Source organism: Branchiostoma floridae, chromosome 15, assembly GCF_000003815.2.
Source record: "Branchiostoma floridae strain S238N-H82 chromosome 15, Bfl_VNyyK, whole genome shotgun sequence".
In the NCBI taxonomy this organism is placed as follows: Eukaryota; Metazoa; Chordata; class Leptocardii; order Amphioxiformes; family Branchiostomatidae; genus Branchiostoma; species Branchiostoma floridae.
The window spans coordinates 21,013,697-21,038,142 of NC_049993.1; the positions used below are offsets into that span (position 1 = coordinate 21,013,697).

Here is a 24,446-nt window from a genome sequence, read left to right on the forward strand (position 1 = left end):
ATTTGCCACAGCAAGATCTCCTTGGAGATTAGGTTTTATATTCTAACTATGAACCGATATGCGAAGGAGTCGAAGACAAAGTTTTAGATAATCCATCAGAAAACCATATGTAAGAAAAGGGTCAAGACAAGATGATGATAAGTCGATCAGTCCCTGATCACCGGGGTGGGAGCGCCCGGTCCCAAGTGCCGGAAATTCGATACGTGAGCCTCCTTTTCCAGTTCAGAAATGAGACATGTAATCATTAAAACAATCATTTTCTAAACTCGCGCATAAAGGAACTACAGGCCCAGGGAGCACAGCAGGACAAAACCTGACAAAAGACTATCATCTCTTTAGGGTGTAACATTTGATCTTCAACAAATCTCTTCAGTGTTACCGATGAAAGGGAATGGATGCTACCTGAAACGTCTGATCATTTCCAATATCATATCCAGTTTCTTGATTAATCGCTATTTGGCGTACAAGATCTGTAATTTAAAAGAATCATTTGAACAATTATTTTCTAAAATTGCTCATAATGGACCTACAGGCCAAGGGGATGCAACAGGACAAAACCTGACAAAGCTGACGAATAATCGTTCTGCATGCTATTGTGAGTTGCATATCGACTACCGATGGTCTCAGAGTTTAAAACCCGAACCTAAAGTAGGTTAATGATGTTCCTATCGACCTACAGACCGATGACCCGCGCTTCAGAATAGAAGAGCTGCGGTCCGATTTCAGCCACCTTCATCCCTTATTGACTGCTGACCTGTACGAAATTCTACTTGACTGTCCATATTAACGGTCAAACCTGAATTCAAGTCATTCAACAACCGCTGAAGCCTTAGACTTAAACTTAGATCCTCCAGTGTCTAGTGACAATTTGTGCAGCAAGCGTTCTTCAATCAGGAGACAAAGTTTCCGCTGACGCCAGGCTACTCCCTAGTTGGTCGAGGTCCCTTTGTAGCATGTGCCTCCAAGTTAGTTTTAGTAGAAGAAGTTTATTTGCAAGTTCTTGCCCGAGGGCTAATTGCAAGTACATGGTATAAACATAGTAGATATACAAGTGACAATGGACAGTTATGAACAATATTCTACTGTAATACTAGTGTTGGCTATTTCTAAACAGGTTGGGTTTGACTTCTTTTTTGGAAGCAGAGGGAGACGAAAAGCCCCACCTTTTCTAAAATTTTGAACTTTCTGTTCGTCTGTCAATGTGGGGAAGTTCGAATAAGTCTTTGTGGCTTCTCTAAACAGAGTGATTCTTTCGGTTTCGTTGAATGAACATTTGGAAATAAAATGTGTTTTGTCTCCCACTGCCTTATATGTACAGTATTTACAAATTCTTTCACACACTGGTAATCTCTTTTAGTATACCCCGCTTCCCTTTTCTTCTGTTGGGTTACCAGACTGGGAACAGAAAGAGGCTGAGAAAAAACGGTCGCTAAGTACAGAGTGGGGTTACTGATGTGTGTGGGCGGGGACAACTGGACAGAGCTCTCTTATTGTGACTTGTAACTGGAGGTATTGACTGTACCTGTCCATAAACAAACACCTGTTCGCACACACCTGTTCATATTCACCTGTTCAGATGCGTGAAACATCCTCAGTGCTATAACGTGGCAGTGTGTGCCCATGTTCTAACTTTGACGGAACGTGTTGGAATCGGAGGAGACAAGGCAATGGTAAACTGCCAGATTTGAACTGTCTTTTCACAGGTAATGGAGATAAAGGTTTTTCTTTGGACCCCAGGGAAGAGCGGTTTCGTTCAACATTAACAAAGAACTTTAGGCTGAATAAAGGTTTATCCAGTCATCCATGAGTTATCTTTATCTTAGCATCACATCTGAGACGTTAGATGAGGAAACCCAGAAGAAGATATTATTTGAAGATGCAATCGCGGTCTGTTGCAATTGTTAAAACAAACCATGTGAATTGGAACAAAATAAGGGCAGGCGTTGTATGAGACTTCTGGATATTATCACTACTCCATGGCGGTTATTGTTAGTGCTATTCTGATGATAGAACAGTTGAAACGAATACTACTGAGTTGTATAATTCTTTATCACACAGTCATTGTATAATTTGTTGTCACCCAGCCATTTTAGTCTTGCCTCCGTTGGCAACTGCAGGAATCCAGCAAATGTTTGCCCGGAAATGGCGTTCTTACTCGCAGGGGAGGGGGGGGGGGGCTAAGCCTGTACATGTGGCCTCAATCATGGGTGTGAATTACCGGACAAACCGATGCCTTTCCGTGTAAAATCAAACTATCGCGCCGTGCTGCAAGTCGTCAGCTTCTATTCTGCTCATGGACCGACCAACCATAGGTAAAGATTCAGTCATTCGCTGACGTCATATCCAAGCAGATGGATGGTATACGTATGACTTGTTTTGACAACATCATACACGTCTTTCTTATGGTTAGATGTTTTTCCTACGGTAACACAAAGGCGGAAAACACGGCGGATATTGGACCTGCTTGGAGCTTAGCACTGATGGAATTTTAGGGTCAGGTATACATTACGGGATTAGGTCTACATTACAGGATCTACGGAGCTTCATTATCAGATCCCACGGGGAGGGGTCGGATCGACACCCTCCTCCAGCCGTGATGGTCCAAGGTGTGGGGTGCATAGCCTGGGGACCGGCCTCTGGTAGGGCCTTTTTCTGCAGATGATGACGTGCATATAACAATGTATGATTATTGTTACCATGCTTCAATTTTTAGCATAGTCTTTTTCGTCCACGTTTGTTTGAACCTTTGTAAAGTTTATTCATGAAAGCTGTTTGTTTATTCACATAGCCTGCAGAAAAACGGTGTCTTGAAAGTAACAGCCGTAATTTGTGCAATGAGTCGCCTTCAGCAGATAATGATGTGCATACCATGATGTCTGATAGCTGCCTAGTCTCCGTTTTCAGCAACGGATTTTTTTGCCCACGTATCCTGCTGACAATCATCTCGAAAATAACAGCATCTTCATTCAAATGTCTTCAAACAGAAACGTTAGCTAAGAATCCTTATTTGGTCTAGCGATGCACAGTACTTTTGCTGGTAGGCGTCGTAGAGACTGTGAGTCATAATCACCAACATTGTCATCGGTAACATTGTCTTCAGGGTCTGCTTCGGAGGCTAAGCTCCCAGGATCACACGTATGGCGGTGTCATTAATCTATAAGCGCCGCCTCCCGGCCGCATAAATACTGCAGGACACGGCAGGTCCACAGACGCGTCATCAGCAGAGCCGTGACGACATCAGAAGAAGGTGGGCGGAGAACTCGTGTCTCCTGTAAGACTCGGAGGATATATAAGACGACGGTTTCGAAGCAGACAAAGTAACTTCACAAAGAAATAACTCAGCTAGGCTGCAAACAGCCCGCAAACCTCCCAAGAAACAAGAAAGACGACAGCACACCAGCCCTACTTCCAGCAGCATGTCTGTGCCCAAGGTGATGCTGTGCGGCGCGGTGAGCCTGCTGGCCATGCTGTGCCTGGCGGCGGTCGGCAGCGCTCTGCAGGAACAGGACATGGAGGACTTCATGCAGAGGTCGCGCAGAGGTGAGGCAATGGAAACATCTTCTCTTCTTTCGAGATGTCATGTCCTCGACCTGCTATTGTTATTATTTGAGTGGCAGATAGCTCTTCTGATGGAAAGTGGACGCACAGATGTGAGGAACAGGAAATATATTTTCTTCTTTCGATATTTCATGTTCTGGACTTGCTATCGTCGTGATTTGGGTGGCAAATCCGATGACTTTTACGTGCTGCAGGTTTGGGCCCCTAGTTCTTAGCGCTCTGAAGGAATAGGACATAGAAGCTTACATGCAGAGCAGCAGAGGACACGCAGAAGTGGGGCATATTTTCTTTCGGTATCTCATGTCCTCGACTTGCTTTGGTCATGATTTGGATGTATAGTAAGTGGTGTAGATTTGGGCCCCTAGTTCTTAGCCCTCTGCGCCAACAGGACATGGAGGACCTGATGCAGAGGTCGCGCAGAGGTGAGGCAATCAATGGCTATATCTCTTCTTCAATTTCGATATCTCGTGCTCTATACTTGCTATGGACGTGATTTGGATGGAGAGTTAGTGGTGTAGGTTTGGGCCCCGCTACTTTTTTTTTAGTGCTCTGCATTAACAGCAGATGGAAGCCTTCATGCAGAGGACTCGCAGACGTGAGGCAATGCAAACATCTTTTAGGTTTCGATAATTCTGCTCTGGACTTGCTATGGTCGTGATTTGAGTGGCAGATAGCTCTTTTGATGGAAAGTGGTATACGTTTGGGCCCTTTATAGTTTTTAGCACTCTATATCAACAGGACATACATGTAAGGGCCTTCATGCAGAGGACGCGCAGATGTTTGGTAATGGATATTCTTTTCGATTCCGATATCTTTCGGTTCCGGTTTTGGACTTGCTATGGTCATGAGTAGCAGATAGCCCGAACGAGAGTAAATGGTGTAGGTTTGGGCTCCCTAGATCTAGAATTCGGTTTTGTTTGTTTCGCATAACCTATAAACCTCCTCGAGACGTACCGGACCAGGTTTGTAAAGATAGTACCAGCAGTCTACGTCCGTGGCGATAGGTTTGAGCTGTTAGTACAGGCGAGCCCCTTGGCCCACTTATCGAGAATACGCAGGGATGGCACATCCTTAAGTTTGCCTTTTCAGAAAGATGTGGTATCCCCTCTAGCTGTAGGTTAGTAGTTTTGATATTTTCGTCTCGGGCTAGATTTAAACTGAGCTACAAAAGCGGTCAAGACGTTCCACTGGTACCCTTGGTAAGACTAAGCCGCTATATTTACCATACACATGTAGCGGGGAGATAGAGAGTTTCTCCTGAAGCATTGCTGTGCTGCAGTCTACATGTACTTATCCTTGCCGCGAGAAGGTAAATTTTTGTAAGATAGTAGAGGTCTACAGAATCCTCCAAATCCTTGTCTAGAAACTTTAAGTAGAATTTATCGTTAGAGGTTTGTGAAGTTTACCCTGGTGTACTGGTAATACCTTTTAACTTTCTTCGTTACGCTTTGGCGAAAGTGATCTCGAAGTAGTTCAGCTGACAGAAGAGCTACTTTTCTACCTGTCGTGACAAAGAACACAAACAGAACTAGTATGTACATTTTTTTTTTGTTCATTTTACCAGAAAATTCTATGGGCTCGTTAACGTCCCGTCCTAATACGCCCCTCACATTAGGTGCGATTCGATCGGACGACGAGTCTGCGAGCTCAAATTACGAGGAGGCATGACCCTGACGGGAAGGAAGAAATGGCAGAGTTCCCCCTTCCCGTCAGGGTCATGCCTCCTCGTAATTTGAGCTCGCAGACTCGTCGTCCGATCGAATCGCGCCTAATGTGAGGGGGGTTTAAGGACCTGGTCCCGAGTCTGCTGAGGCTTGACGGATACGCTACTTACTGCATTTAATGATATAAAGGTGGATAAACGAAGTGAAAAATCGAGCAGATTAAAGCAGAAATCGTTGGCGAAAGCTTTTATTATACTATTCGTCAGGAAAATTGATGTAGTAATGGTCTCGGGTAGTTCTGTAGAGTGTTGGTACCGTTGACATAGACTTGCATTGAGCAGTACTATGGTAAAGGCAGTACATTTAGCCTTCTTGAGGCGGCCGTAGGGGCAGTGACCACTGTGTCCAGGGCACTGTTTCATGTTCCACCGCCCTTTACCTCCCCAACCAAAGTCAGGTAGCCATTTTTCCACCTGCGTGGGGTGAGGAAAGTTGTATAAAGTGCCTTTCACAAGGACACAGGATCAGTAACATTACATCATTTAAAGAGGGGACCTCTAGCTTCTGCGCCAAACATCCTGCCATTACTCCACACAACTCCATCGAGCACTACAATGGGCAGTGTCGTGGGAGGCGCAACGGAAGGCCGTCCGTTAAGATAACCCGAAAGCTTTTATTATACTTAACGTCAGGCTTATTGATGTGACATCAACTATACAACGTATATGGTATCATGGACAAAGACTTGCATTGAGCAGTACTACCTGTATCTGTACCTGTATGCTGTATCTATATAGCCGGCATAACCGCCCTTCGGCGGAACACACTATGGACAGTGCCTCGGACGGTGGAACGGAAAACTGCCTGTTAAGATAGCCCGAAAGTTTTTATCATACTATACGTCAGTCAAGTTGATGTGACATCAACGATACAACGTAGGTAACGTCCTGAGTAGTTATAGAGTGTTGGTACCATGACAAAGGCTTGCATTGAGCAATACTATGGCAGTGCCCCGGACGGCCCAACGGAAAACTGTTCATTAAGATAACCCGACCGGCACCCATCACGCACGGATCGATCACGGTTCTGTAACCATTGTTCGCTGCAGTTCCAACATCTGCTGGGACAAAAGAGTCAGCCGCAAAACTCACACAGCACTGACCTGGTGATTAACGCCATTCATGGGCTGATCTGCTCTAGAAACACCTGGGCTTTGTCCGGGAAAATCTATGGCTATGCCCTATAACCCAATCATAATGGGTTTGAAGTGGAGAGGCAGCTCATTCTAGTTTCGAGACACATCATTCAGTTCATTAGCTGAAAATAAATTAATTTTGGAAGTACCGCCACCTTTGGGAAACCACCCAAACTCCGCAGGTGACTATCAATTAACGCCAATCATGGAAAGGTCCCGCTCTAAAAACTCCCGAGTCTTGTCAGGAAAATCTATCGCACAATATCCTATAACCCGATCATCACGGTTTTGACGTAGAAAAGTATCTCATTGAATACTTGATTCAGGTCATAAGCTAGCTTAGATAAAATACATCAATTTTTGAAGTACCACCCCTTTTGAAAAAAAATCCCATTTTCCCATTCTTCAAGACCAAGGTACGCTTGCCTGGAGGTTACATCATTTCCAACACATCATCCAATGTAAAACCACACCAGGCTGTAACCTAAGGCTTGAAGCCGTAACCATTTCCTTTACTAATGCCCTCCAGTCCAGGGGTTTATTCTACACGTCATCCAATTCCAGCTGCTTGTATCCGCCCTATCACTCTGTGTGCCGATGATATCGTACCTTGTAGTCCCGACTATGGTTGAAGTATGTAGCATGAACAATTTCGCATCCCTCGCCAGCCGTGGGACGGATCAAACTCTCAGCTACTTTCCACAAGACTCGACAAAGTCCATACCTACGGCTTTACACACCGGATTGGCGGACTTAGTTTCACCTGTTTTACATCAAACGTCTTAAATGCCCTCGTCTCGTGAACATTCGTCTTTCAAGGGGATATAAAACTTCAGAAGATCCATGTGGTGTTCTTGAGAAAAGGCTGTCATTTTCGGTGGAGTAGCAAAGGCTTACTCACTTAGTCTTACTCGAACCAGACTTAGTTTCACTTTTATTTACATCAAATGTCTTAAATGTCATCTTCTCGTGAACAATTGTCTTTCAAGACGATGAAAAACATCATAAGTCAGAAGATCCATGTGCTGTCCTTGAGAAGAAGCTCTCATTTTCGGAGGAGTATCAAAGACTTACTCACTTAGTCCCGCTCGCACCAAACTTGCAATTGAAAGCGTCTTTCACGTCACTCCATCCCCACCAGGGACTTGATTTCCTTTAGCTTTCTGTCAGATCTACTTAGCTCATGCCCTTTCACTTTATTTCACTTTACTGCCTGCGATATGGTCCGACCATTTTCCATTGCTTGCTGGTGTTTTCTGACAGAAAAGAAGGCATATAAGAAAAATGTCACGATTTTCCCCATCAAAACCCTGCTTAGGCTTGGAGTGTAAAGCAAAGCCCTTGTTCTTCCCTATTCCACATCTCAGAAGGAACTTCCATGCTCACTTGATAGCGTCATTCACGTCACTTCACCCCCATCAGGGGCTTGATTGCTCAGGCTGCTGTCAGATGTAGTTAGCCCTTGCCCTGCTGGCAATGTCTTGCCGATTAACTATCCTGAGCTGATGGCTTCATCAGATAAGTTAACGCGACCTCTTCTGAGCTGCTGCTGCAGATTTACTTCCCCATTTGGTACACTTTGCTCTGATATCCCACATTTATGTGAGAATTACTCCAAACCCATAAAGATACTGGACCACATACAGAAATAAAGTATGTATATACCGTCAATATGGACTCAGCAGGACAAGGGTGTCGATGTATCTAACCTTTCGCCTCCCTCAGCTTCTGTTCCCATTTGTAGGTTCCCATGAAAAAGTAGGGATGCTAAAACATCAGTGTGTCTGGCGTAATGGACTGCGAGTTTCATTCTTCTTGCCCGTATAACCTCCATGAAAAGTTAACGTTGTTTTTGGTCGGTCTGTCTCTTTGTGTGAGATGACCAGTCGCGGACATGTGAACGGTAAACGAAAGTCGTAGAAAAATCGCCAGAGCCTTGAAATCTGCTACATCACACTTCAAAGTAGCCTAAGGTACCATCCGGGTAGTTTGCTCTTATGTTCGCTTCTGCTACCCAATAGCAGAGAAGCGACTGTATATAATGTATCATAAAAATCAGAAAGAGATGCGACTGTATGTAATTTATGATAAACGTCGGAGCTAACTATTATCCGGATGGTATCCAGGCTAATTTGAAAGGGCTCAGTAATATACAAACATTGAACACACCCCAATCGTGTAGTGGTTGAGAGAAGAACGGCTGTATTCTGTATGAAAATGTCCTCCTGACAGTTCGCAGACATGTCGGGCTTACACTACCAGGCATCACAGTTAGCTTGATAGATCTACACGACTGACAAACCTGATTCTCTCTTTAGTTATCGGCCCAGTTTTGTATGATTTATCAACTCAGTGGTTAACCTGGAAAGACGTCAATATATCATATATAGCATTAAGCACCACTGGGAAGTCGGAAGGGGTCGATCTACAGCAGGGAAATAACAACGTAATCTGAAGACTTGTACCGGTGCAATAGCCGAGTGAGTTAAGTGGCCGATTTACGTTTGGTAGGTCGTGAGTTCGATCCCCAGCCGAGTCATACCAAGGATTTTAGAAATGGTGGTTTCTTTGCTTAGAACTCAGCCTATGGGAACCAATATTGGAGTTGAACACACACGCTAGCCCCCTGCTGTAGTGATTGCGCAAAGCTGTGTGGACAAGGGCTACTGAAATGGAGATAGACGCCGTCGGATGCACCGTTATGTGCGGGAAAATAAGTTAACTGAAGACTTCCTCCATCGCTGTACTGGTCAGAAACTGTCCTGGGGCTGATAACGCACTTTTTATGTTTGATTTTAACGTTCTAAGTTGGTAGAATTATTCATTCTGAAGCGTAATTCTTGACACAATGGGAAAATATATCCCAAAACACAGAGACTATTGGTGAAAAGTGAAATATTTGGAGTAAACATGTTGTAAATCATGATATAGTACCAATGATGGGTAGCCAAAAATATCCCTAGAAACCACCGAGAACTAGTAGACACGATTTATTGTAATGGCACGATTTAACTGGTTCTTTCTTTTGTCGTTTTTTTTCCAGCTTATTTCTCCAAGAAAGACGACAGCAACTCCGTCGACATCTCAGGTAAGTACGCCTTTCACTTTCAAACGTTCTCTGTTCATACCGGCCAAATATGTCTTTTGACTGTTATGTTTGTTTATCGCCCAAGACCGAAAACCACTCTGAAGCAGAAAAGAAACCATTTGAAGTCTTTCTGAACACTTGAAAGAGTCTGAATGTCGTCAGAGTCCATGTCAATAAGGAGTAAGCCATCACGACTCTCCATGGCTCGTATGTTTGAAGCTTTTCTACAGAGCTTTGACAAACCTTTTCTTTAAAAACGTCAAACTCGCGACATGGAGTCAGCACGAAATGGTCGAGCTTCTGACAGACCCTCAGATCTTTGCACACAGCCCGCATTTCCAGTCACAGTCACAGCATGCAGCCGACACGCCTTTCAGAGCAATTACTAAATTAATGCCCCTTCTATATCTATTTACACAGTGTGGGTGGGTTGTATTCATGATGTCAGTGGTGGTTACATTCACCTAGAGATGAAAAACTGTAACTAACTTCAAAGCTTATAAAGACCCCACATTCCAACTGTAATTTCCAACACACAGGACATGAAAGGACTTAGTTTATTGACAACCGTAAATGGTCAATCTTTTTCAAACAAGGAATGACAAATATTTTCCAATGAAACAGGTTACCCTTCATGCTAACTTCAAAGGTTTCTGGCCACACAGTCAACTTCCGGTCGTACATTTTCTCCCGCCTTCGCATTCGTCAGGACACGTTTCCTAAATCCACGTATTCTTCAGTGCCGATTCCGTGAAGAAAACTAATCACTCGCCTTCCGGATGTTTTAATTCTGCATAAAGGAGTTTGAACCCACGCACTGTGGCCCAGCAGATATTAAAGAACCCCTAACAGACCCTTCTTCCCACTTACAGCCCACGTTGAGCTTCCACTGAGATTACAGAACCCCATACAGACCCTCCAGCTCACTTATTACTGCCACGCTAAAATTGAAGAAGTTTTAATTAATCATTGAATAGATGATTGAGGATTTTTTCGATCGTTTCGTAACTGCAAACGTAACTGCAAAAAGGAAGTTGTACTCAAGTACCAAGGACAGTTGCCAGGGGGCAAAAACCAAACTCAACTCTTGCCTTCTCAAGTCCTACCTACATATCAAGTATCAGCATAACCGATAGTTAAATATTCTGACCAGAAATATCTGGAAACAAAACGTAACTAAAGTACACTTAAAAGTACTTACTCACGCAACTGGATATGGTTTTGGACCATATCCAATTGCGTGAGTCACTACTTTTTGGTGTACCTTATTACCTGGATGTCTAACCTTCATCGACGTAACTAAAGTAAAGTGGGTGGGTGGCAGTCACTGCGCGGTATTATCATCCCCAGTTTGAATCCAAGCCGTCAAATGTTCTCTCCGCGTCCGCTTTGTTTTTACTAGCGACATAAACACAGCCACAAATGCAGGGACTTTTCCTGATAGGTGGGACCTTCCTGATAGCTTTGTGCCGATTCTGTTCTCTTTGTCTGTATAGACAAACACTTAATGCCTGAAAGAACAGCGAGACTATCTTTCTCAGCCAACAAAGTTTTTAAAGGCCAAAACGCTTTTCTAAGCGCCCGTCTTATCAAACAAACGCACAGTATCGTCATATATGTTTTGTTTCGGAAAGAGAAACTTAAGACATGGCCTACATTTACCTTAAACTGACAACGCTATCATTATAACTGCTTCCCTAACCCTACTCCTAATCCATCGCTGGTAGCGTGTTTGTGCCGGCCGCCCGAGCCTGTTTTGTTCAGACCTTTTTCGTGTTTTGTCTCGGAAGAAGAAACTTAAGCCATGTCCTACATTTAGCTTAAACTAACAACGCCATCATTATAACTTATTCCCTAACCCTACTCCTAATCCATCGCTGATAGCGTGTTTGTGCCGGCCGCTCGTATCGCAGGTGAACCTGTTTTGTTCAGACCCTTTCGTGTTTTGTCTCGGAAGAAGAAACTTAAGACATGGCCTACATTTAGCTTAAACTAACAACGCCATCATTATAACTTATTCCCTAACCCTACTCCCAATCTCTCACAGCTCGTGTTTGTCCCAGCCGCCCGTATCGCAGCTGGGCCTGTTTTGTCCAGACCTTTTCGTGTTTTGTCTCGGAAGAAGAAACTTAAGCCATGTCCTACATTTAGCTTAAACTCACAACGCCATCATTATAACTTATTCCCTAACCCTACTCCCAATCTCTCACAGCTCGCGTGTTTGTCCCGGCCGCCCGTATCGCAGCTAAAGCTGTTTTGTTCAGACCTTTTCGCAGCAGATTCTGCACAACCGCAGCCTTACCGCAGCTCCATTGTACACCTCTCCCTCACCAAGCGGGGGAAGGTGCCGATAAGAGCTCAGGTCAGGGAGAGCAATTTCCGCCTCCCTTCCGCCGTTGTTATCCATGAAACCACCCTTCCTGCTCTATAGCGGCGACATAATAGCCCGGTAGGAGGGATACCGCCTGTTGTGGGCAGGTAGTCAGCGTTTCAGCCTTTTGGTGATGCGGCAGTTTCTGCCCTTATCTCCGCTCCGCAGCTGACAACGTGGATATAGGAAGGAAGGCGGAGTGATCCCGGGTGATCCGGTCCACATTGAGTAAACAGGCGGGGCTGTCGTTAAAACTGACGAGGGACTACTTTTATGGGGGAGAGGATCTTGGTTATCACCTCCGCGGGGGGTCTGCTGTCACGAGGGTGCTTTTCTGATTATACAACTGGTTACGTCTGCCTTCCTACACCCACATCCACTCATCTGCCTCCTCCACTTCTGCCTCCACATCTGCCTCCTCCGGCCATCCGGGCGCTCTTCCTTTTACCCCTCTCACTGGTACATGTTCGTTTCCTGAGCACTCTCCCCTTCCACCCATCATGTCATCTATTCTTTTTCTTTCCGTTCTCACGAGGGCGGCTCTCTGGTTACACAACTGAAACTGTTGATGTATCTTTTCGGCCTTCGCCTTTCTTTATTGTTGGACACCTTCGCCTCCGTAATACCTTTCTTCCATTCATTATCTCTTTCCCCTTCTTTTACTTCCTCACCAGTGTGGCCCACTGATCATACACCCACTGCAAAGTGTTGGTTGGCGTATCGTTTCGTTCTGCGCTCTCTTTGCTTTTATACATCCACTTGTACGTCTTTACAACAACAGTACACATTTATTTCTTCTTGCATCCTGTCATTTCTGTCTTATATTTACTGCTTAACATTTGTCTTCCGGAAGTGCTCTTGACAACGGGTCGTTTCCTGAATTTATTGGTCTTCAATTGCAGACTTTTAAAGGATGCGAGGAACCACATTGAATAGGTTTGCGGCCGCTGCTCGGCAAAGTCCATGAACCATAAATAAAGTAGCTCTCATATTTCTGTGCTAGCTAACCGGTGACTTACTACAGTTTTCATACTACATTGTTTTCATACTTTTACTCGTTCCCTATTCCTTTTCTTCTTCACTTTTTGTGTTCAGATAAAGTTTCAATGACGAGGCGTTTTGTAAGTTCCTAGATGGCTGACACACATTTGCAATCTTGCCTTAGCGCATTAGTTCCTCCCGTGCTCGGAGAGTTTTGTGTTCAGATAAATTTTCAACGTTATTTTTTAAAGTTCTAAGATGACTGGAACATGCCTAGGAGTTTCTGCAAGATCGGATCCAACCTTACCCTGGCACCTTAGTTCCTTATAATTACGTGCTCGGAGCCACGCTGGCCTGAAAAATGACACACGGTCTCTTAAATCTGTACATCCTGTCTTAAGCCACAGTTGATGCACCTCATCTCGGTAATGGCGACTTAATGAAGTAAGATGGACAGCAGGTGTCACAGGGAATCCGCTGGCTTAACGAAGTACGATGGACAACGGGTGTCACGGGGAATCCACTGACAGATGCCGCCTGTACTGATAAACCTGTCCGGCATCAGTACCAACCGTAAACCATTGATCCTCCTGCCGCCATGGTGTCTTTCATATATATATATAGCTGTTGTTGGATTTATTCATCGCCAGTGTTTATGGTAAACGTGTCTTTGAGTCGGAAATACGTTCTTTTTTTGAAGTTCGGAGCAATAGCCCGTAAAGGTACTGTCCAACACAGCCAACCACATCGACTCAGTCACAAGTAACATTAATACAGCCTCGTCCATTCTTGAAATAATTGAACTGTAATTTCCAGCACAAAAATTGGACTCACCCAAATTTTCGACTGCACAGCTGCATCAGTCTTTGTCAAGGAATGAACAATCCACTGCTGTCGTGACGTCACGTTATGCAGATAGAACACGTGACTCAGTGAGCAATGGATCATGTAGGATTCTTGACAAAGACTGATGCCGTGCAAAATTTGGATGAATCCAATTTCTGTGTTGGAAATTACAGTTCAACTATTTCAAGAATGACTTCTACCAACACAGATGAACTTCTAAGTTAAGCCTCGTCCATTTTCACATAATCCCACCCTGTCCTGAACAACCACCTGTCCTTAGAAACCATTTTCATCAGATCATTGAGTGGTTGCAGTGACAATCAAACCTAGCCTTCGACCACTTCAATCCAGTCATTACATGACATTGAAAAAAGTCCCGTTCAGTTCTAAATACCTGGTAATAAAGATCCCCTTTTCTGGAACAAATGCCACCAGTCACCATTTTTCTCAGTCCCATGAGCGACTGTTGAGATCGGGTTTTACTTCTTTTCAGACCAAAAAATCCTGTTGATCCTCATCAGGCTGAAATGACCATATAATTAGAACACGTGACCTCACATGTATTTAGTAATAGTATATTCGGCCTGAAATACAAATCAACATTCGGGAGAAGCGTTAAACCTTCGATGCTTTGTATCGGGAGACTCAGGAAGCAAACCTCTGCGTGTTAAAGAACCCAACACACTTATAGATAATGCAGTAAGAATTTCTAGAATACACTAAGAATGCACAGGAATAGAAAAGGCTTTTCATTCTGGCGGCATTCTGACTCATTCCTTCTCGTGTGAAGGGGATATAAGGTCCATTTGGAATTTCCACTCAGAATGGCCTGAATGTGGCACGAATTTTACACATACTTCATACCGGCTGGTTCTGCTTGATTCCTGCTGATTCGGTTTCCGTGTGTAGGCCCTATAAGCGAAGGACTGCCCCGATGTGCTTGGCTGAAAGCACGAATCTTGGAGGAGCCGCAAAGTACTACTAGTATCAGCAGCGGGACAACCACATGTTCCCGCATGACAGGACCTTCACGCTCACGAGCCAAGCTGGCGGGCTTCACCCTATTGACAGTATAAAAACGCCCTCTTGCAGAACGTATATAATCTGCACCGCAGAAATGCACACACAGAGACACGCAGTCAGATCAAGGAGGTTAACTTCCTTGGTCAGACAAACCAAAAACAGGATTTCAGTACATACCTTGTGTCAGTTCATGAACACCATCAAGACTAAAACAAATCATCTGAAGAGCGGTCCAACTTGGAGCCAAAAGCTATCCACCAGGCAACAACGATCTACTCTACTCTATTATATTCAACAAGACAGTCATTATATTTTCTGGTTACCTAAACAAAAATGTGACGTTCATATACAGAGCTGTGCAGCTATTAAACAATCCAAGTTTGTTTAGACTGCCTGTCCGTGTGTGAGATGGGGTACCGGAGCTGTAGCGAGTCCTGCGCTGATAACTGTTGTTTGTTTGTTTGTTTAGACTGCCTGTCAGTGTGCGAGCTGGGGTACCAGTCCTGTACCGAGTCCTGCGCTGATAACTGTTGTTTATTTGTTTGTTTGTTTGTTGTTAAGACTGCCTGTCCGTGTGTGAGATGGGGTACCGGAGCTGTACCGAGTCCTGTGCCCAGAACCCGGGATGTCCACTCCTCGGCTGCCTCTTCAAGAAACACTACTGCAACAAGACCTGCTATTCCAGGGTGAGCCGCAGGGGGGCGCCACAGGACGACGTGCTGATGCATTTCGACTGACAAGACGTCGCAGGAACTTCTTAAAGATGACTACCCAGATACTTCAAGGAACATGTTACCAAAGCCTTGTATGTGTAGGCGGGAAAATGTTTTAAACCTTCTTTAATTTGTTGTTCGTGTAAGGCAGGGTTGTCCCCAGGATTTGCTGGGATAGAGGAAAATTCTATCCCATCTGTCCAGAAAATGTGAACTTTATGACATGAAACTGACGAAAATATTTTGGCAAGCTTGAAATGACAGATTTCACAAAGAGAATCTAAAAAAAATTGGCTCCCAAACAATGAGTGGGACAAAAAGAAATTTAAAGCTGGGGATGGCCCTGTGCCGTGATGACTGTACTTGTGGACAAGAAATGATAAAATTATACCTCAATAAAGAAACAGACGCAAGAAACAGGACAGAAGTAAACACATAAGGTTTGCGGGTCTGACCATTCAGCGTAGGGGTGTTTGGGGCGTTCCATTCAGGATAGGGGTGAACCGTCCAGTCTACTCTACACCAAGCTTGTTATGGCAAAACTCACTGCTACAGACTCAGCCGGCCAGTATAGAAGATCTGCTGGCTATGTACAACAAGCTTAACATATGGTGAAGTTTTTCAGCCAGAATAACTCAGTACAATTACCCTTTGTGAGCCCTCCAGCATTCTCTGTTTAATAGTACTATGTTAACAGAAATGTTTACTTCGAAAACAAAATAAAGATGGACTCTTGAATTCGCAATCATGGCATTGTACGTTTTTTCATTGAATTATCATTTACAATCTTGGACTAAAAGGCCTTTATTCAAAACCAACCGTACCAAACAACTATGATACGTTACTGTCTAACAGTTGAGCGTTATTGTCATTCAACACAAACTGCAAGTTGAATGACAGTTACAAACTTCAACATGGATTGTACTAACACAGAGGAGCTTTCATGCTAACTTATAATGACTCTATATAATAATACATCTGTAAGTGATTTCTAAAACTTGTTGATATTTGGACCCCAGTCTGTGAATGGACCCCTCCCATTAACATTTTTAAAACTAACTATCGTCATCATGGAAAAACAGAATAACAGTACTGCTAGTACCGTTAAATTATATATTGTCATGGGCTTGCTTAAATTTTCTAAATCTGAGCAGTGATAATAGAATACTAAAATGTGACACGTCTGTGTTAACTATTAAGTTAACATATCCCTGAGATATTGACATTGCTTGACACTAAAAACGTTGGTGAGGCTGCATGCTGCATGGACATCCTATAACATGACCAATAAGTTAATCTTTACTCGTTTTACTTGCAAATGACATATTCACTCAGATAATAATGAAATGTGTAAGATTGTGTCTATTTGTTTTATTATATAAGTTGTTATATCATTTACTTTGGTTGTATGTAAGATATTTAAAAAATCATGATATTAATCCAAATCTTATATCATATTATAATTTTTACCTGCATTTATAGTAGCAAGGTCCTCCAGTATTTTAGCTACATTACAGACCTGGGTACATCTATTTTATATGCTCTTGTAGTATTTACTTTCAATGATCACTTTATTATCTTATTATCTGTTACTTTCTCAAATAAACAATTATATCACATTATACATGCTCTTCAGGCATTATACAACCACTACATTTATTATTCATATCATATATCATATTTTGTTCTTGTATTATTCTATTAATGTCCTCACATACATATATATACATGTATGGTATTACAGTTTCTTCATCTATGATAATTCTAAAGCATTGATCATATTGATCTATTCTTGTACCCAACAATATTCTGACATGTAATAGTTATGGTATTACATTTTTTAGGAATTATATTATATATTTACTACATTTATCATTCATATTTAATGCATTCATATTCATATCTAATAGTTCTTATAATAATTACAATATATTATTTTTATTCAATATATTGTTATATCAACTATATCATTCATATTTATATCATATTTTATTTTCTATCCCTTAGTTTTCCCATGTGTACCTTTTCTTCATCCATTAACGTTTTCTTCATCTGTGGTGTAAGATAATTATCATTTTATATATTTATCATTTAGGCACAGATTTGCTTCATTAGTTGATATGATCGTTATCGTCCTCCAAGACTTCGTAGGTAGTCGGCCGCTTGTGGCACTGCACAACACTACAAAGTAAAAATAAACAAATCAACAAATCAACATTTAAATTAAAACAAATAAATCTTTCTAGGCCACTACTAAAATTTGCACTCTTACTATGTAATACTACTAAGTTTGTAGTTAGCTGCTTAAACCTTAGATATAAGCAATTACAGAAACGGCCTCAGCAGGCTGAAGTTTTAAGATATCTGAAAAATGTGGCACAGTGTTGGCATATGTCTGGGTAGGGTCACAGGTTTGAATCTCCTAAAATACGACCGACATTGTGCCCTTTGGAATGACACTTTCCTCACTTCACTCAGGTGGAAATGAGTACTACCCAGATTTGGTTATGTACGTCCTGCAGATCTAGATAGGACGTTAAATAGGGGTCCCGTGTTTGAGGAGAGCCACACCTCAAGCACGCTGAAGGCCCCACCACGCTCAAACAGAGTAAGGGTCCTTCCTGGTGTGACTGGATCAAATAAATCTGTCCAGATTATGCAGCTTGTACTGTTCAGTACAAACCTGGTGTGTTACACCATGAGGCGGTTTACCGGGTATGCAGCTTGTACTGTTCAGTACAAACCTGGTGTGTTACACCATGAGGCGGTTTACCGGGTATGCAGCTTGTACTGTTCAGTACAAACCTGGTGTGTTACGCCATGAGGCGGTTTACCGGGTCTGCAGCTTGTACTGTTCAGTACAAACCTGGTGTGTTACACCATGAGGCGGTTTACCGGGTATGCAGCTTGTACTGTTCAGTACAAACCTGATGTGTTACGCCATGAGGCGGCTTACTGGGTATGAAGCTTGTACTGTTCAGTACAAACCTGGTGTGTTACGCCATGAGGCGGTTTACTGGGTATGCAGCTTGTACTGTTCAGTACAAACCTGGTGTGTTACGCCATGAGGCGGTTTACCGGGTATGCAGCTTGTACTGTTCAGTACAAACCTGATGTGTTACGCCATGAGCCGGTTTACCGGGTCTGCAGCTTGTACTGTTCAGTACAAACCTGGTGTGTTACGCCATGAGCCGGTTTACCGGGTCTGCAGCTTGTACTGTTCAGTACAAACCTGGTGTGTTACACCATGAGGCGGTTTACCGGGTATGCAGCTTGTACTGTTCAGTACAAACCTGGTGTGTTACGCCATGAGGCGGTTTACCGGGTATGCAGCTTGTACTGTTCAGTACAAACCTGGTGTGTTACGACATGAGGCGGTTTACCGGGTATGCAGCTTGTACTGTTCAGTACAAACCTGGTGTGTTACGCCATGAGGCGGTTTACCGGGTACTGTTCAGTACAAACCTGGTGCGTTACACCATGAGGTGGTTTAAAGGGTATGCAGCTTGTACTGTTCATTATGTCATACCTGTGATGCAAAAACGTTCGATACGGGTGTTCTGGACCGGGCTGTACGCTTCCGTATCGCACAGGTTTGAAAGGCGTATCACACAGGCTCCATTCGAATAAATCGAACTGTTTCGAGCGGGCCGAATAGGGCACGGTTAGCAATTAATTCGAATACCTGATTCGGACGTTGGAACATTGCTGTTGCAACACTTTTTTGTTCAAAGGCACCAAATTTGTTCAACTTCTGGCGCATTTCGCATCAAAACATGGGTTTTCTGTACTGTTCCGTACAAACCTGGTGTGTTAAGCCATGAGGCGGTTTATGCAAAAAATAAAAACAAACAAACAAACAAACAAAAAAGTACTCTTACCTAATGAGCGCAGACTGGATGATGAGTGTCCCAGCGAAGCACAGGAACACCAGCCCCGGCATGAAGAACACGGTTGTTCCAAACACACTGTTCCACACGGGGATAAAAAACACCCCGGCCAGGCTCTCCATACAGGCAATAAGGGCAAACAGGCTGCCTAAAGGGGATGAAATTTGAATGAAAATTTGAGATAGCAAACCTCTTCTAGTTAATATATAAAAACAGCAGCACAGACACGGACACGCACACACATAGACACACATGCAGGCACACACACACCCATGCACATACACACACACACACACACAAACACACCCATGCAAACACACACACACACACATGTGCACACACACAAACACACACACACACACACACAGACACACACACATGTACACACACACAAACACACACACATGTAACACACACGAACACATACACATCATGCACACACACACACACACATCATGCACACACACAGTCACACAAAGACACAAACACACAGTGACACAGACACACACACGCACACACACACACACACACACACAAACACACACACATGTATACACACACAAACACACATGCACACACACACACACACACACACATGTACACAGACTAGGGCTGGGTACCGGTACAGAAAATCCAGGTCCGGTTCAGGTCCAGAGGATCAGGTCCAGGTCCGGCACTGAACCTGGACCTGATTCAGTATGACTCATACCAATGGTCCATTTCACTACAAAGAAATCTGTTTGGTGGAGTATTAGACTTACACTGGCGTTTTAGAATCCTACAACGCTAACTTCACCTGTACGATTGGCTGTAAAACTTGGTAGACATTACTATTAACTCTACTCTAGTACTTCACTCTTATTTTCTTCCACCTACAAGCGCCAAAACGTGTGAATGCCTGACAAAATAATCTCTTAATTTTCTAATCGGTCCAACGTCCGGTCCACCCAATTTTTTCAGGTCCGGTTTTTCTGGACCGGTCCAATAAGAAAAACCGGTTTTGTACCGGTACGCTGTACCGATACCCAGCCCTAACACAGACACACACAAACACACACACAGTGACACACAGACACACACACAGTGACACACAGACACATGCACACAGTGACACACAGACACACACACACAGTGACACACAAACACACACACACAGTGACACACAGACACACGCACACACAGACACACGCACACACAAACACACAGCTAACTAAAGGCTCTCACCCTGTTGTGTTTGCGGCACCATGTTGGACATGACGGCCTTCATGGTGGGAACCGGCATGGTCTGGAGACAGCCAGCCAACGACGCTGTGATCAGAGGATATGTTGTTAGGACACTGTAAGTCAGGGTAATAGTTTGTTTGTTTATTTCGATCTCCTTTAGACTTTACAATATACTCGCAAAATCTATTCCTTCTGGAGTCCATTCAAGATTACAATTAAAACAATAAAAGAACATAAGTCAACATAAGTATCGAAAGTAAACTGAAGTGTGAAAATATGAATAGTTAGCAGTCACCTGACTGCATCTAGAGTTTACAGTTAGCCAGTAACGATTTCACAATTTTTTTAATAACAAAATGAGATTTAGTGTTTCTGTCCTGACATAGTGAAACATAGCTATATAACAACTTACCTTAAATTACTTAATTTTTTTTATACTTTGATATTATGCTTAGGTTTAATTATCACAAGTCATATACTTTGGAGTCACTGTACATGTAGGTGTAGCTCATTCAACGGTAATAGCAAGACATATTGTATTTTTATGCATGTCTGTTGAATAACGACTACAAGAAGGTTAGTACTAACAATAATCATCATTGTATTTCTAAAGACTAAAGGTTACGATCTTCAGTATACCAACAAACCTAAGTAAAACGCAGCATTCCGGTTTGGAGTGTAGACAGCTAGCCCCTGTACAACAAATCCTGCTGTTCCGGACACAAAACCAACCTGGAGAAAACAAATATGCGATTACTAGCCTGATTAAATCTCACCTATAGCAGCCCGCTCAACATATGCCGGACACCTCTGTAGAGAGGGACTAGTTACAGCCCCAAACAGCAGAGTTTGTGTTACACTGAGACTATGCGATTAAGAGTCCATGAATTACGGCACTCCGTCAAGTTGATTTCATTCAAGGCTTACAAAATACTAGTATCTTCAGTTCAACATAAACCATGTGTCAGGACTGGGAAACAGCATGCCACATATTAAATGGCATCAGTTAACATAAGAGAATCTTTTTTAAAATAAGTTGGAACGACTAAGTCTTAGATTGAAATTATCATCATTAAACACAGTACCAATGATTCCTGTAAATGCAGAAACTTTGGAAGGGGCTCAATGTTTGCGATTTTTGAGGCTGCCGCTTCACCACCGCAAACATTTTTCCATTGCAGTAAGATACTACAGCACATGGTGCTACCACGAACTTAACATCACTATGAAAAGTCCTTTTTCCTGCTACCATGAAATTAAATCCCTGCGAACTTAAATGCATTATTTTACAGTACGTACATGCATGAGTCCGTACGGTGAGAGGCATTTTCCGAGTAATTTGATCCCCAGGACGCCAAGCACAAAACCGGCGCACATCGCAGCGTAGAAGTACCCCAGCAGATCGGGTGTCCAACAGTACGGCGGGCCGACCACGGTCAGCGTGACGATCCCCGGCCACGTCGCGAACACACCGTTGTTCAGGAAGAACACCAACAGGATCACCTGGACATAAAAGTTGTTATTAGTTGTGCTTTTCTTTTAATATTTCATTCAGTTGTACAGGTAATTCATTTTAGTTGCTACATTGTATCTCCTTTGAGTTGGATGAGTTGAAATTGCCTTTTTGATTATTTGTTATTCTATGATCCAGTAGTTGTAAATCCATCTGATTGGTATTTTATTTGATCTCATTAAGATATACTTTCATGTAGTTCTAGTATATACAATTGATAAATTTAAGGCACAGTTGTTGTTATCATTGTACAATGTGCATTTTATGTTTATAACAAATTTATACTGTAATGAAATACATGATACATAGGATAAAACCCCTGGAAGAAAAATAACTGCATTACATGTTACCAATGGCTATCCCAAACAAACAAACAAACAAACAAACAAACAAACGAACAAACAAACAAACAAACCCCAAGTTTCCACTGTCCCGTCTTGAAGGAGCCCCTGACCAGCTGCACCATCCCTGAGACGTTGCCCAAGGAGCAGACCTTCTGGCCGCCACGTCTCAGGCACGTCTCCTTGATGCCAAAAATGGCGTACAGAAGCGAGAACGCGGTCAGCCCGACAGTGAACCAGAATGGCTCCTGGAATCCGAGAGGGACGCCGAGGACGCCCAGCCACAGGTTACCTGCGAGGACACCTACTATAGCCGAAACACCTGTAAACATAACAACAATAAACACTGTTAAACAAAATGATAAACATCTGTTACGAAACAACATTAAACACAAACACCCATAAACAATAATAAAAACTCATCAACAAAAATTGCCTGGCATTTAGTGCTGTTGGTAAATTCCACTTTCCATGCAGTACAATGTTAAACATATAAAAAATCCCAGCACTGTTCCCGCCGCTATCAAGGACGTGTCTTACCAATGGCGCTCTCCAGGATGGCCATACGGAATGTGCGGGGACTCCCGGGTTCCGTGATGTCCGTCAGGTACGCGAAACAGCCGCCGTACAAGGTGGTCGAGCTTCCATGCATGCCATATAGGAGGGCACCTGGGGAGGGGGGCACAAAAGGGTCATGTCAAGGTCATTCCATCTTCACATGGGGAGGCACCTGGGGGGGGGGCAAAATAAAGAGCTTTAGGTTTGCTTGTCTATTCTAAAACTTGATTAGAAACATCGTGACTCACTCAATCACTGTCTGGTTTAGCGCCTGTTGTTTCCTGTAAACATTCAGTTATTATCACTCTGTGACGGAGGGTAACCTCTGATGACAAAGTGTTTTTATCAGATGTGATGAGTGTTCGCATCTGTAGCTCTATGTTTACTTTGCCGTATTTGCATGTAGTTTGGCATGTCGTGTTGTGTGATGATTTTTTTTTGGACTGTCCATATCATCAGCATAATAACGTATATATTGCTGTAACTAATGCGGATGAAACCATAAATATGTCACGGAGTATGTTACTTAATAATATATAATGCGGTCACTTGGTTGGTTTTAAGTGGAGCTTAGTTTTACAATTATAGTGACCCCTTACATTTCTTTGTTGACTGTCAAATAGACAAAGTCGGTAATGACTAACCTGGTAGCAGGATCTCCAGTGGAAGGTTCAGGTACACCACCAGCGCAGAGGCAATGGATCTAAAAACACAGAAAATGAAACAAGTCCCTGATTCATCGATGTAAATCAGTAAACTGTAAATTGTTACATGTTGGATAACTTTTGGACCAGTTTTTTTTGGCCCATGGATACTACTTGGAATCTTCTTGGAGATTTATTCAGAACTAGAGGACTCACGTTGCCAGAGCGCCAACAACGGGTGTGACGATGGCGACCTTGCGGCCGACCTTGTCAGACACAGAACCCAAGATGGCTGCGATGACGAGTGATGGGAGGGAGGAGCACAACTGGAGGTACGTCAGCCACTGGGAGGCCTCCGCCTGGGTCTGCTTTCCTGCCTGATGAGGAAATTAAAAACCTAAGTCACAACAGCCTTGAGGATTGTAGCTGACTGGTAACCTGCATGTTCGCTGCTACAAAAAAATTGTGCACAGAAAAGTCCAATCTTTCAATTCCACCTGACACCATCCTCTCTCTTCCTTATGCTACTGCAGAGGGCTACTCCTTAACCCCCTCCCTATCCCCCCCGAACCCTCCTCATACGCTGGATGTACAATGTACTCCCCCTATACACCCCCCTCCTTGTACCCTGATGCCCGTACCCACCGGATCAGAGCTGTTGTACTGTAAATGCATTTAAGTTTGCGGGGATTTAATTTCGCGATAGCGGGAAAAATGACTTTTCGCGGTGGTTTTAATTTCGCGGCAACACCATCGACTGCAATCCAATACCATTATAGAAAAATGTTCACGGTGGTTTTAAGTTCGCGGTGAAGTGGTCGCCGCAAAAACTGCGAA

At 43.3% G+C, this 24,446-nt stretch overlaps 3 protein-coding genes across 3 annotated transcripts; 1 reads left to right on the top strand and 2 right to left on the bottom strand.

Annotated features, from left to right (window-relative positions):
- Nucleotides 1–3,198: 3,198 nt before the first annotated feature.
- Nucleotides 3,199–15,598, top strand: LOC118431994. Its single transcript, XM_035843457.1, has 3 exons — nucleotides 3,199–3,540; nucleotides 9,461–9,505; nucleotides 15,288–15,598. Exons 1-3 carry the CDS (start codon nucleotides 3,417–3,419, stop codon nucleotides 15,461–15,463), a joined length of 345 nt encoding a protein of 114 aa, XP_035699350.1. The 5' UTR covers nucleotides 3,199–3,416; the 3' UTR covers nucleotides 15,464–15,598.
- Nucleotides 15,599–17,379: 1,781 nt separating this feature from the next.
- Nucleotides 17,380–20,633, bottom strand: LOC118432555 (solute carrier family 46 member 3-like). Its single transcript, XM_035844175.1, has 3 exons — nucleotides 20,554–20,633; nucleotides 19,321–19,477; nucleotides 17,380–17,620 (listed from the first exon to the last, which is right to left on the bottom strand). The coding sequence occupies exons 1-3, from the start codon at nucleotides 20,609–20,611 to the stop codon at nucleotides 17,551–17,553; spliced, it is 285 nt and encodes a 94-aa protein (XP_035700068.1). The 5' UTR covers nucleotides 20,612–20,633; the 3' UTR covers nucleotides 17,380–17,550.
- A 550-nt stretch (nucleotides 20,634–21,183) lies between these two features.
- LOC118431672 (proton-coupled folate transporter-like) lies at nucleotides 21,184–23,379 on the bottom strand. Its single transcript, XM_035842917.1, has 5 exons — nucleotides 23,352–23,379; nucleotides 22,948–23,076; nucleotides 22,482–22,729; nucleotides 21,853–22,056; nucleotides 21,184–21,285 (listed from the first exon to the last, which is right to left on the bottom strand). The coding sequence occupies exons 1-5, from the start codon at nucleotides 23,377–23,379 to the stop codon at nucleotides 21,184–21,186; spliced, it is 711 nt and encodes a 236-aa protein (XP_035698810.1).
- Nucleotides 23,380–24,446: the final 1,067 nt, after the last annotated feature.

What these genes read in the sequence shown, in the direction of transcription:
- LOC118431672 (XM_035842917.1), bottom strand. Translation starts at nt 23,379, where the DNA reads ATGCCAAACTACATGCAAATACGGCAAA. An exon ending in CTACATGCAAATACGGCAAA is followed by an intron (nt 23,077 to 23,351) that starts GTAAACATAGAG and finishes CCCCCTCCCCAG; the next exon opens with GTGCCCTCCTATATGGCATG. An exon ending in CACCGTACGGACTCATGCAT is followed by an intron (nt 21,286 to 21,852) that starts GTACGTACTGTA and finishes TGTTTTCTCCAG; the next exon opens with GTTGGTTTTGTGTCCGGAAC.
- LOC118432555 (XM_035844175.1), bottom strand. Translation starts at nt 20,611, where the DNA reads ATGCCGGTTCCCACCATGAAGGCCGTCATGTCCAACATGGTGCCGCAA. An exon ending in GGTGCCGCAAACACAACAGG is followed by an intron (nt 19,478 to 20,553) that starts GTGAGAGCCTTT and finishes CATCCCCTTTAG; the next exon opens with GCAGCCTGTTTGCCCTTATT. An exon ending in ATCCAGTCTGCGCTCATTAG is followed by an intron (nt 17,621 to 19,320) that starts GTAAGAGTACTT and finishes TTTACTTTGTAG; the next exon opens with TGTTGTGCAGTGCCACAAGC.
- LOC118431994 (XM_035843457.1), top strand. Translation starts at nt 3,417, where the DNA reads ATGTCTGTGCCCAAGGTGATGCTGTGCGGCGCGGTGAGCCTGCTGGCC. An exon ending in CATGCAGAGGTCGCGCAGAG is followed by an intron (nt 3,541 to 9,460) that starts GTGAGGCAATGG and finishes TTTTTTTTCCAG; the next exon opens with CTTATTTCTCCAAGAAAGAC. An exon ending in CAACTCCGTCGACATCTCAG is followed by an intron (nt 9,506 to 15,287) that starts GTAAGTACGCCT and finishes TTTGTTGTTAAG; the next exon opens with ACTGCCTGTCCGTGTGTGAG.